At 50.2% G+C, this 13,227-nt stretch overlaps 1 protein-coding gene across 10 annotated transcripts in view; it reads left to right on the forward strand.

The window, feature by feature from the left end:
• SLC22A11 (solute carrier family 22 member 11) overlaps nucleotides 1-6,846 on the forward strand; it is a 113,869-nt gene extending 107,023 nt beyond the window's left edge. For all 10 annotated transcript variants that reach the window (XM_088789667.1, XM_088789665.1, XM_019737849.3 and 7 more), the window contains 4 exons: nucleotides 596-810; nucleotides 1,863-1,971; nucleotides 2,947-3,153; nucleotides 4,483-6,846. In XM_088789667.1, the coding sequence (XP_088645793.1) occupies nucleotides 596-810; nucleotides 1,863-1,971; nucleotides 2,947-3,153; nucleotides 4,483-4,546 (595 nt within the window). In that variant the 3' untranslated portion in view covers nucleotides 4,547-6,846. The remainder of the gene's footprint in view (nucleotides 1-595; nucleotides 811-1,862; nucleotides 1,972-2,946; nucleotides 3,154-4,482) is intronic.
• Nucleotides 6,847-13,227: the final 6,381 nt, after the last annotated feature.

Raw genomic sequence — 13,227 nt, forward strand, 5'->3', positions numbered from 1 at the left:
CAAGGCCCCAGCCCTCCCCTGGGGACCTCAGAGCTGGGCTGGACCTTCTGAATGGCCCCTGTGGCCAGGTTGATCTGTCGTGGGGTGCTCTCCCCAGCTTAGGGGCAGCATCCCCAGGGGCTGGGGAAATAACTTTCCATCTTGAAGGAGGGACAGCCCAGCCCAGCATCTTCCACAGAGACTCCATTCTATCATGAGTCCCATCTTTCAAGACAAAGAAACAGGCATCCAGAGAGGGGCCGAGGCCTGCCCAGGTTCACAGCTAGTAGAGCAGGAGCCAGGTCTTGGTTCCAGAAACAAAGCCAGACAATCGGGGGCAGCTCAGCTTAACCCACAGAGCCCCTGTCCACCCCTGACGGGCCAAATCTTCCATCTGATCTTGGCCTCTATCCATGGCCCAGACCTGCAATGGATGAAGCCACTGTCCTCACCCCCCCTATCCTGGGACAGCCTGACCTGCGTTTGACAGGCTTCTCTGGCTCTGGCAGTGACAAGCTCAGGATTGGCTGTGTCCTCTGGGACAGCGTCTGTGAAAGCCTGCAGGGCTGCCCTCTCCCTGTGGGGCAGGGACCTGACTTCTGGCTTTGCCCTGCAGTTTCGCCATCATGTTCTCTTATTACGGGCTGGTCTTCGACCTCCAGAACCTGGGGAGTGACATCTTCCTCCTCCAGGTCCTCTTCGGAGCTGTGGACTTCCTGGGCCGGGGCGCCAACACCTTCTTGCTACGGTTCTTTGGCCGCCGTGGGATCCTGGCCAGCTTCCAGGCCATGGCCGGGCTCTCCATTCTGGCCAACATACTGGTGCCACGAGGTGAGGCCAGGGCATCGGGAGAGGGTGGCTGAGCTGCTGGCAGCTTGGGGCCCTTGCTTCCCTTGCTCACCCCACTGCACTCACCACCCTGGCTTCCTCCCTCTCCCCTGACCCCAGGGATGGGTGGGGACCATTGCCCCAGGCCTATTCCTGTCACAGCCTTTGCCACATCATCTCAGGAACCCAACCCCCCAAATAGCCTTTCCCCATTTTCCTGAGGAAATTGAGGTTCAGAGTAGAGAAGTCATGTGCCCAAGATCTCTCAGCTAGCAAGTGACAGAGCCAGGGCTTGGACCAGACTTGAAGGCTGGAGGCTGGAGCCTCCAGTGGCAAGAAGGGCCAGGAAGGCTGAGACAGGCTTAGGGCGCTGGAAGTGAGGCAGGAAAGGCACCAAGCCCAAAGTAAGTGGTGTTTTCTTCTCAGAAGCAAGAGGCACTCGTGTGCAGAGAGCTGGGGCAGCTGCCCAGGGCCCTTGTCTTACTCTGTTCTTTCTGAATGAGCCGGCAATGCCTTTGAAAGTGTCTCCATGTCCCCTTTATTTTTCAAGGTGGGAGACTGGGGGAAAGGCAGGGATAGCTGGAGTGACCTGAACCTCGGTTTCCTGGTGAGGGATCCTGCCATCCACCCAACAGCTTTCCATGAATGCCATGGGTCCCCACAGGCAGGTTGAGGGGCAGTGAGAAGGCTTCTGGGTGCCTGGGCACCCCAGGGCTGCTGCCCCACAGCCCTCTCCTTCATGGGAACGGGAGTGCCCTCAAGACCCAAGGAGCCTGCGCAACCACGCCATAGGAGGCAGGCCTGCTGTGTAACCCGCAGCTGCCCCCAGGCTCACCTACCCCAGACCTGGCTGGGTTCTTGCCCTCTACCCCACCCCCCAGCCACCTGCCATGATGGCATCCTGCCCCGGATCCCCACTGGGCCCTGGGAGACCTGGCACTGCCGGGAACCTACTTTTAGCCCAAGGAAGCCTCATGGGAGAACCAAGCCCCTCCACTCCAGGCTGGCTGGCGACCTTCTCGGGCAGACCTTACCTTGCCCTTTCCTCTGCCCAGACTTTCAGACTCTGCGTGTGGTCTTCGCTGTACTAGCAAAGGGATGTTATGGTGTCAGCTTAACCTGCTTCGCTGTCTACAAACCTGAACTCTTTCCAACTTCACTGCGGTAGGCTGGGTGGGGCTGCCAGACCTGGGGATGAGTGAGAAGGGGCACCCCCGGGAGGGCTACTGGGGAGGGCCAGGAGGGCTGGGCATCCAGGGATACACAGCAGAGGACAGAGGGGACCCAGCCACCAACATAGAACTGAGCACACGGCCAGCTTCCTTCTCCCAAAGGCCCTCATCAGAGGGGCTTCCCAGAGCAGCGCCTCCCCGAGTCCTACCAGAAGGCAGGGGTATAGGGGGCCCCAGCAGGCCTCTAGGCCTGTGATTGGGAAACCTCTTTTAGCCACAGAACCCTCTGTTCAGGTGGAATCTCATAGGAAACCTGGTAAGGAAACCGACAGCTCTCCTGGGGTAGTGGGGACCCCATTTGCTTCCTACTACCCCTCCCAGTTACCTCCCAGACCTAAGGGCTCCATGGGACACAGATGGAAAACCAGTGGTCTCAAGTTAGACCACCCTCACATTGGACAGTTGGGTAAACTGAGTCCCATTCATGATCGAAGGACTTAATAGAAGAGTAGGAATGGACCCCAGTGCCCCTGACTCCTAGCCCAGTGTTCTTTCCCTCACTCATTTGTCCATTCTTTCATTTGTTGTTGGTTTTTTTTAATGTATATTTATTGATTTTGTTGATATTATATAGAAAGCTCAAGCTGGAAACTCATTGGCCTAGCAGGAGCCCTAAGGCAAACCCCCATTATCTAAGATTAAGGAGAATGGGGTGGGTCTTAGAGAGTTCCTAGGAAAGACACTGGATACTCCCAGGAAGCAGAGGCCCCCTCTGGATGGGAAGATCCAGGTGGGCTCCATGGAGGAGGTGGCATTAGGGGAGACCTTGAGGAGTGCAACTCCTTCAGCTCATCTTTTCCTCCCCTGGCATCTCCTGACCCAGCCAAATGATCTCCACCCCAATAAAGCCCCCTCCCCCCAAAGTGCCAACTGTAACAAGGGTTTGCGCCATCCCCTCCATCCACAGGATGACAGCAGATGGTTTCCTGAACTCAGTAGGTCGGCTAGGCGCTGTGACTGGACCCCTGATCCGGATAACCCACCAGGTCCTGCCCCTGCTGCCCCCCTTCTCCTACGGTGTTATCCCCATCGCTTCCAGCCTCATTCTCCTATTCTTCGTCCCGGAGACCCGGGGACTTCCACTCCCTGACACCATCCAGGACCTGGAGAAGCAGTGAGTGACCCCTGGGCACCTGGGAGTGGGAACGGGCTTCCTCTCATGCCAGGATATAGCTGAGCGGGCTGCAGGTGTGGTGGCAGGTCTCCCCACAGCCCTAGGACAGGAGAGCCCAAGGGTCATGTTGACATCCTGGGCAGAGAGGACAGGAACTGGGCAGAGAGCACAGGAACTGGACTGGGCTTGTCATCGTGATGGCTCCAGCAACTAGAGTTTGCTGGCTTCTCACAGCGTTCCTGACACCACACTCAGGACAGCAGCACAGAGGGTGCAAGGCTTGTGTTTCTGAAACCATTTAATCTTGACAACAACCCTGCCAAGGAGCGACTATTGTTGTCTGCATTTACGGAAGCCTCATCTGTTTGAGGCTTCCGTAAATGCAGATAGCAATAGTCGCTCCTTGCTATCTCACAGATAGAAGGTGATTGTACCTTAGGCAGGAAAACGTTACGGTTATGAGCCTGGCTCTGCAGCCACAGTGCCTGGGACTGAATCCCTACATACTTGGACGTGTTACTTCCCTCTCTTACGTAAACTGACGCAAGAGATAGACAGCTTCAACCGTCCTAGTTAAATCTTCCCACAGAGAATTCCAGGCCCAGACACATCCACAGGTGAGTGAGTTCTTTCAGACCTACAGTAGCTAACAAATCATGCCACTGTCACGTTCTTTGAGACAATAGAAATGAGGCAATAGTCTCAACTTTATTTTATAATATAACCAGGATCACCTCTATGTTTCTGCTTCCTCTTTTGTAAAATGGGTGTTAAAACAACAAACAGCCTAGCTCAAAGAGTTGTTTAGGGTTTAAGTGAGTAATTATATTAAAGCCCCAAGGACAGTGCCCTTAGCACGTACTCTGTAAGTACAGCTGCTGTGTCTGGGGTGAGGGTACTTAGGGGGTTCCCTCAAGCTGAGCAAGAACCAAGGTCATGAGAATAGTAATAACAGCTGGTGCTCAGTAAGCCCTTATTGTTTTATTGTAGCGTCTTACTTCATCCAAACAATAACCCCACAAGGTGGCTGTCATGTCCAATTTCACTGTCAAGGCAATGGAGACGCAGAGGTTATGTTATTTGCCTCAGGATATGCACCTAGGAAGCAGGGAGTCTGGGACTTAATTTACTCTATCACTTAATTCATTTTTGTCGTGAACTTAGTCTGTTTCAGGCACTGTCCTATGCTTTGGGTACACAGTGGTCAAGGAAACACTAATCTCATAGAGTTCACGTTCCCATAAGGCTTGACCCCCAGTTCTGCTGTCCAAGTTCCAAATGAGTAGCCATTTCTCCACACATCACTGCTTTCTCTGCTGATTATTCTAGGAGACCGGCAGCGGCCACGGGCAACCGGCGAGAGGTGGTCATTACAGAAAGCACCTGGTTCTAGAAATTCTGCCTGTGTGAAGCCCCATTGGCCAAAGTTCCCTATGGAGGGAATTGCCTCATCTCCAGAGGGTGGAAGCCTTGAGGTTTTGGCACGGCAGGGGCCAGGCAGCCATCTGCTACCCTCCTACCCTGGTCAGACTCTCCACCCACCTCAGCCCAACAGGAGCCCACTAGGCTGCCTTCAGGTCCACTTCATTAACAAGATGGGTCCCCTCCATTCCCTGCCGGTCTCACATCTTCATACCTTCTCTCAGCCCCCAACCCCCACTTCACAGAACCTGGCTCTGTAGGTTTCTCACCTCTGAACTTCCAGAATAGATCACAGGACAGACAAGGGCAGGGTCCAGACAGACGCGGGTTCCAGTCTCTTCCCCACCACTTACAGAGTCCTCATCTGTAAAATGGGAATGATCATGGGACCTACCTCCCAGGGTAGGTGACAGGGCTAATGGGCAGGGCACAGACCAGAGCCCCACAAGCAGAGCTATTAACAGAGTGGCCAGATATGGGTGTCCAGGTCGTGCCCTGCCCCAAGGCACCAGCTAAGGAGGCATGTGGGGGCCAAAATCCAGCCCAGGCTACACTTACCCTAAACAGGAGCTATGCCCACTCCAAGAGGGTTGTTTTAATTGCCTCCTATTTACCCCACTGGTGATGGAGGGCTGCCCGCCCTGTGGTTACCAGGATGGCCTAACGCACAACACTTGACACTGCACAGATGAGATGGGCTACACTTTCTTAGTCACATGTACTCACAGCTTGGGGAGGACCACACCACATACCATGCAGGGTCAGGGGTGGTGCGGTAGGAACAGTGAGCCACCGAGGGCTGTGGGAGGAGGCTTCGCAGTATCAAGAGGATGGGGCACCCCTGGTTCCCATGGGAGGATGTGATGGGCTTATTTGAATAATTCCACAGGTGGGCAGGAAACTGAAACACACTGCTCAAGGATAATAAGAACTGTGCCTGGTCCCCTTGATAAGAGGTGTGGTTTTGCCAGGGGACCTCATCCACAGGAGCAGAACGGGGAGGAAAAGTGTAAGTTAGGCCATTCGAGACCCTCCTGGCTTCAGCAGATGTCAAGGAGAACATAATACCGGGCCTTAATCTTAGGGAGGCCTTATAGCACAGGGACACCTTTTTGTTATTTGTCTGTCTTGACGGGTCACTTTTTCCTAATTCATGCAGAGACCCTCCCTGTGCTAGCAACAGTCCAGGCTGTTAAAACTATGGGATCATTAAGGCTGACCACCTATTTTAGAGGTGAGGAAACTAAAGCCCAGAGAGGGAAAGTGACATGCTTAGAGTCACATGGTGAACCCTGGCCTGACGCCCAGTCCAGGCTCTTTCCAGAATACGAAACTCCTCACCTTCACTGACTCCCCTCTGTGCCCCAATATCGGCAGCCCTGCCCCAGTTATACCCTCTCCTGGAGATCCAGACCCTTTAGACAACTGCCAGCTCTCCTTGGATGACTCAGGGCAAAGCTCAAGCCCCAGGTAACCGACCCTTCTCTCACATCTGACGCACAGCAGACCAATCAAACACAGTTCAAGTCAAAGCCCCTGTCTGCTTAAAGGCCTCTGGTGTCTCGTGGTAAAAATCATACTTCCTTCACCAACAGATTCCTTCACGTGTAATAAATTTAAGAGGATCCAAATCACACAAACTCTGTTCTTGGATTATCATGGAATTAAATTAGAAATAAGTGACAGAGTGATATCTAGAAAATGCCCTCAAGCTAAACAACACATTTCTAAATGACCCATGGGTCAAAGAAGCAGTCACAAAGAAAATTAGAAAATAGTTCGAACTGGATGAAAACAATTTTAAGTGACATAGCAAAGTCTATGGGACGAAGCGAAAGCAATGATTGGAGGAAATTTTATATCATTAAATGCCTACATCAGAAAGGAAGAAAGTCTCAAATAAAATACATCAGCTTAAGAAATTAGAACAAAAGAGTAATTTAAACCTAAAGAACTAGAAGAGGGCCAGCCCGGTGGCTCAGGTGGTTGGAGCTCCGTGCTCCTAAACCTGAAGGCTGCCGGTTCGATTCCCACATAGGCCAGAGGGCTCTCAACTACAAGGTTGCCAGTTCAACTCCCCGACTCCCTCAAGGGATGGTGGGCTGTGCCCCCTGCAACTAACAACGGCAACTAAACCTGGAGCTGAGCTGCGCCCTCCACAACTAAGATTGAAAGGACAACAATTTGACTTGGAAAAAATCCTGGAAGTACACAAGGTTCCCCAATAAAGTTCTGTTCCCCTTCCCCAATAAAATCTTAAAAAAAAAAAAAGATTAGAAATGAGTCTAGGATGGCCACTCTGACAAATTCTATTCAACATTGGTCCTAGTTAGTGCAATAAGGGAAGAAGAAAAAAGGAAAGACAAAACTGTCTTTATTTGCATACAACATAATTGTAGAAAATCCTAAGAAATCTACTAAAATGTTACTAGAAATAATAAATGAGTTTAGAAAGGTTGTGGGATACAAGGTCAATATACAGAAATCTATTGTATTTCTGTTTCAATTTCTTATTGTTACTAACATACAGAAATACAATAGATTTCTGTATGTTAGTAACAATAAGAAATTGAACAATCAGAAAGTACCACTTAACAACAGCATGGGAAAAGAGTGACACCTAGGGATAAATTCAACAGAATAAAGGCAAGACTCATAACTGAAAAGTATAAAATATTGCTAAGAGAAATTAAAGACCTAAATAAATGGAGAGATATACCATATTCATGGATTAGAAGACTACACATATATTACCAAGATGTCAGTTCTCCACAATTAATTTATAAATTCAATGCGATCCCAGTCCAGTACCAGCAGGTTTTTGGTATAAATTGACAAGCTTATCTTTAACTTTATATGAAAATACAAAGGACCTAGATCAGCCAAATCAATTTTGAAAAAGAAAAACAAAGTTGGACAACTTTTGTTTGATATAATAGAATCAAGAATTCAAAAATAGAGCCATACATATATGGTTAATTTATTTTCAAACACGGTATCAAATCAATTAAATAGGGAAAAGATAATCTTTTCAGCAAATGATGCTGGAACAATTGGATAGCCATGAGAAAGAAAAGATGGGGGGAAAAAAGGAAGGAGAGGAGAGAGAAAGAAGGAAGGAAGGAAGGACAGAGAAAAGAAAACCCTAACTCACACCAATACAAAAATTAACTTTAAATGTATCATAGACCTAAATGTAAAAACGAAAATTATAAAACTTTTAGGAGAAAACTTTAACAACCTTGGGTTTGGTAAAGATTACTTAAATAAGACAAAACTACAAGAAGAAAATTATGTATTGGACTTTATAAAAACTAAACACTTTTGCTTTCCAAAAGACACTGTTACCAAAATAAAAAGGCAAATCACAAACTTGGAGAAAATATTTGAAAATTCTGTATCTGACAAAGGACTTCTATCTAGAAAATATAAAGAACATTTACAACTCAATAATAAAAAAGACAAATTCAATTTTAAAAGCAGGCAAAAGGTTTGAACAGATGCTACACAAAAGAAGACATATGGGTGACAGACAAGCACATGAAAAGATGATCCACATTATTAGGAAAATACTAACTGAAACCACAACAGAATGTTGCCGCGCTCCCACTAGGGTGGCAAAAATGAAAAAGACCAAGTGTTGACAGGAACGTGGTGCAACTACGGGAATGGAAAATGATACGACCACCTTGGAAAACAGTGGAGCAAGTTCTTAAAAAGTTACACCTAAGACGACCACACCACCATCCAACACAGCCATTCTGTTTCTTTTTACCAAAAGAAATGGGAGCTGTGCCACACAAAGATTCGCACATGTGTGTTCATAGCAGCTTTATTTTCAACTCACGAAAACTGGTAACATCCCAAATGTCAATCAACAGATGAGTGGGTAAACACATTTTGGGATCTCTATACAACTTATAAATAGAATTGATATAAAATTTATATAGTTATATAAAATGCTAGGAAATGCCAACTAATCTATAGCAACAGAGAGCAGGTTTGTCCCAACAGAGGTTGGGGAGGGAAGGGGGGATTTCAAAGGTGTGACAGAGAATCTTTGTGGTGACGGACATGTTGGCTATCTTGATTAGGGAGATAGCTTCACAGGTGTAAACATGTGTCAAATCCCATTAAATTATACAATTAAATACGTGCAGTCAATTTTCCTCAAGACAACTGTAACCACATTTAAAGATTATAATCAAACAACGCCCATGTATTTAAGAAACAGGGCCTCCCTAGTACCCGGAAGCCCCCGTGTGGGCACCCCGCCCAAGGTAACCTCTGTCTTTCATCCTCGTTTTCCTCATAAATGGGTCTTTGACTTACACGTCCCTCACATGCTGCCTGGTAAGACCAGCGTGGAATTCATGGTCTTCTGCCACTTACTTCTTTCAACTCTCTATTATGTGTTTGTGACACATCCTGTCATTGATGATTGTGGCTGTGGTTTGTTCTTCTTCCCTCCTTCATAGCAAGCCTGGAGCTATGTGTCTTTGAGGGACAGCTCCTAGCACAGTCCCCAAGGCCACCCGTGCTTGGCAGGAGGCAAGTGCAGCCCCAGGGGCCAGAGTGTGGGAGACGGGGTGGGGGTCTGAGGTCACACAAGTGGCAGGGCCGAGTCACTGGGGCCCGTGGCCGTGATAAGGAATGTTGGCTGACTCTATTCTGGGTGAGAAGGGGTCGTGCAAGGTTTTGAGTGAGGGTTCATGTGTTCTGACCTGGATTCTCAAAGATGGCTGCGAGTGGAGCTGTGAGACAGCGTCAGGGGACATTTAGGGGACTATTGCATCTGGGCAAGAGATGACTGGCTTGGCCAGGTGCCATCAGTCCCTGTGTGAAGTGCTCAGAGGAAGGATGTGAGTTGGCCGAAGAGGCCCTTGGATTTGCTGAAAGGTTAGGAGTGGAAAGACGGGAAGAGCCGAGGAGACTTTGTGAGGTTTGTCTGAATGACCTCCTGGTGGGGATTCACTAAGACAAGTGACATCTTTTCCTGAAGGGAAAGTGAAGGTTTAGAACTTAAACATCTGTGGAAAGCAGGTGGGCCAAGAACCTGGTGGGGGAGGGGGCACAGTGGCCATTCAGGCCCCGCCAATGTCGCCCTGCAGTTCAAGCCCAGGGCTGCCAAATCTTCCAATTGCTTTTAAGTCAGAGGTCACAACTTTTATGTGACATCTCCAACATATTCAACATTGGCTCAATTGTTTAAAACACAGCACTTGGGCCACACCAACTGTGTCTGGAGAAGCCAAGCCACTCTCACCTTCCAGTCGCCCAGGCCAGCAGGCCACTTGAGCACGCTCTGACAGGAGCAGCTGCTCGGCCTCCAGCTACTTCCTTTACCAGGCGCCTCTGGCCAGACTTCCCCAGGCAAAGGACATCTGTGCAGCAGGAGGTCGCAGCCTTCCCACACCCAGCCATGAGTGACCCAGCAGCCCACTGCACTGCTTTCCTGACGCCTGGACTTCAGCATGGCCAACGCTGAAGTCTCGGCCTTCCCCCAGACCTTAGGTGGCCCCATCTCTGGTCCGTGCTGAAGCCAGAAACCTAGGTGCTGTCCTTGAACCTTCCCTCTCTCACCTCACTTCATCAAGTCCCGAGGCCTCCACCTCCAAAACGCACCTCCCATTTATCCACCCAGAATGTCCTCACCACGGCCACCTCCCTGATCCAAGCCATTGTCATCTGTCGCCTGGGCACCACAGGAACTCTTCACTGGTCCCTGCTCCCATCCTGTCCCCACCCTCCATATATGAGTACACACAGCACATTCACCCACAGCAACCAGTCACTATGTAGCATGCACGCTGGCTCATGTCACCCCCTGCAGAAAACCCCCAGTACTTCCTACCCCACTGTGGGTTCCATCCAAAATCCTTACAAGAACCCCTGGGGCCTGTGTGACTTGGTCTTACCCCATGTCGGCTTCCTCCTTGCTCACACAGATCCGGTGTGCCCCTGGGGACTCAGCACACGCTGTTCCCCTGCTGGCGCTCTGCCCTCAACACTGGCCCCCTCCCAGCCTAGGTGGGAGTGTGGGTCCCTCCTCGGGAGGCCATCCTGCCTGCCTGCGGAGTGGCCCTTCCTACCCCTCATTACCCCCACATCCTCTTGATTTCCTTCATTACACTTAGAGAATCTGTCTTCACAAGGGCAGTGTTGTGGCCTGGTTATGCATGGCCCTCCCGCTCTTGTCCCCTCTCTATACTTTGCTTCGTCTTGTGTCCCCAGAGCTTCATTCCAGAACTCAACTCAGGGCATCTTTTTAGTAGTTGCTTGTTGGCTGAATGAATGAATGAATGAATGAATGAATAAGAGAGGGGGCCAAAGAGAACGTTCCTTTGTTCAGTTGTGTTTCTATTCCTTTGCCTCCACCTCTGAACACTCTGTCCTTCCTGAGTCCGTGGGGAACAGCCTCAAACCCCCACAGGTTAGAGTGTGGCCAAGAGTCTCCAAGGACGCCCACCTATCTAAAAATACCCCCTGCCTACCCCTCCTCGAGGCATAAACATTAGATCACATTACATGGCCAGGCCCCTCCCCCTCGTGGGTCCACGTTTTGTGGGTCCACGAGGCTACACGTGCCTTCACTGGGCCACCGGACTCCTCTCCCAGGACGTTTCTAACCAATATAGGGGGGAAAAAATCTGCCCCTCTCTGGGGGTAGGGCAGCAAGAATTGGCAGTTTGGGGTGCTGGCCACCATGCTCTCCCCTGTATAGAGGAAACAGGTCTGTAGCAAGAATGAAGCCAAGAGAAAAGCAAAAGCCAGGGACACAGGAAGGACGCAGCCCCAAGACCACACGCACCCCCTCCCCAGCTCACCTAAGTTGGGCACTGTCAGTGCCAACCCAACAGGCCTGGTGATACCACACTGGGGTACTGGGTCTGGCACTGACGGGGGCAGGGCACCCACAGGAGCTACTCAGGTCTCCACAGGCTCAGTGGATGGCGATGGGGGTCGGGGGGGACCGCATGTCGCCTGGGTCCCTGAAGAGGTGCTTAATGGAGGCTGTGGCTTTTCCAGCTAGTCATATGGGCGTATACAGTCCCAAGAGCTGAGAATGGACTTCCTCTTAGAGATACATCTGTCTTGGCTTAGGAAAACGCCTTGGCCAGGCCACGTGGGGAAGGTGAGACCCTGTTTTTGCAGAAGAAACAGCAGCAAAAGACAGGACAGAAGGAGCAAACCTCTGGGGTGGGAGAAAGCAGAGGAGAGAGGGTGGGGAAGAGGTTGTCCCATGAACCCAGAGGTCGAAGGTGACGAGCAAGTAAGACTGTCCAGCTTCATCCAGGTTTGGATGTTTTCATGGCTGCGGGCAAACGCGCCCTCTGTCTCCTCCAACCTTAAGGACTTAGGCAAATGATGCATGCATGTGTGTGTGTCTGTGTAAATAAAAGTTGGAGATTGACATTTAGTTTCCAGGATATAGATGCATCCAGGATAAAAACACAGAGTCACAAGCCCTGTGGCCGACAGACTCCTGTGGGGACAGAGTGTGACCAGGAGCCGGGAAGCCCCACCTTCCGCCTTCCCCTCAAACCCTCCTGCATTGTGCTCAAATAGCACGGATCAGGAGTGAGCCTAAAGGACCAGTCCCCCAACACCTGTGTTACAGGTGCTCTTTCTCAAAAACTGAGCTTTTCGGGGCAACCGGATGGCTCAGATGGTTAGAGCGCAAGCTCTCAGCAACAAGATTGCTGGTGTGATTCCCGCATGGGATGGTGGGCTGCGCCCCCAGCAACTAAAGATTGAACAACGGCAACTGGACTTGGAGCTGAGCTGCGCCCTCCACAACTAGATTGAAGGACAACAACTTGGAGTTGATGGGCCCTGGAGAAACACACTGTTCCCCAATATTCCCCCAAAAAAATTTTTTTTTAAAAAATGAGCTCTTCATTCAAACCACCAAGCAAACATTAGCCATGTATGGAAAGATGAATCACATTTCGACCCACATTTATACCAGCCTCACTCCGTGGTGTACAGTTCGGTGCTTGTCCTTCAAAAGCTGCCCGATCTGACCCTGGGTCAGCGCCCCATCTCCCATGAGCCCTTCTCAAGTCAGGCTCCAGGGGCTCCCAGGTGTCTCCCATAGCCCTTGTCAAAAAATGATGCTGATAACATTGATACTAGGCTTTCACTGCTTGCCAGGAACGGTTCTAAGTGATCTATGTAAACTCGTTTAGTCCTCACAAGCACTTTATAAAATCAGAACTCTTATCACCCCCATTTTACAGGAAGCCTAGGCACAGAGAGGTTAAACACCTTTCCCACAGCCACACAGCTTGGACAGAGCAGGAATTCAAATCCAGACAGCCCACTCCAGAGTCTGTGTGCCTAACCCTCAGGCCACACTGCCTCTCCCTGCGGAAGAATCCTTGGGTTTGTTAGAACCACTGGCTAATCTGGTCCTAGGCTGTGTGCTTCTCATCCACAGAAGCAGAAAAGAAAGCTCCTGATCACCTAGTGTGTTTGCACGCTGCCGGCCAAACCCCCGCCACTGTGTTTTCCTGTGAAGTGAGAGGGATTTTGCCAGGATCCATGTCATGTCTTCCCCCAGCTTGTCCTTGCATCCCCTTAAAATTACTTCTTCTAACAATAGGCTGCAACTCACAAAATCCAAAGGAGACAGCTTTCTGTAGAGGA

This window comes from Rhinolophus sinicus, chromosome 14 (genome assembly GCF_057876585.1).
Source record: "Rhinolophus sinicus isolate RSI-liver-muscle chromosome 14, RSI-T2T, whole genome shotgun sequence".
Classification (NCBI taxonomy): Eukaryota; Metazoa; Chordata; class Mammalia; order Chiroptera; family Rhinolophidae; genus Rhinolophus; species Rhinolophus sinicus.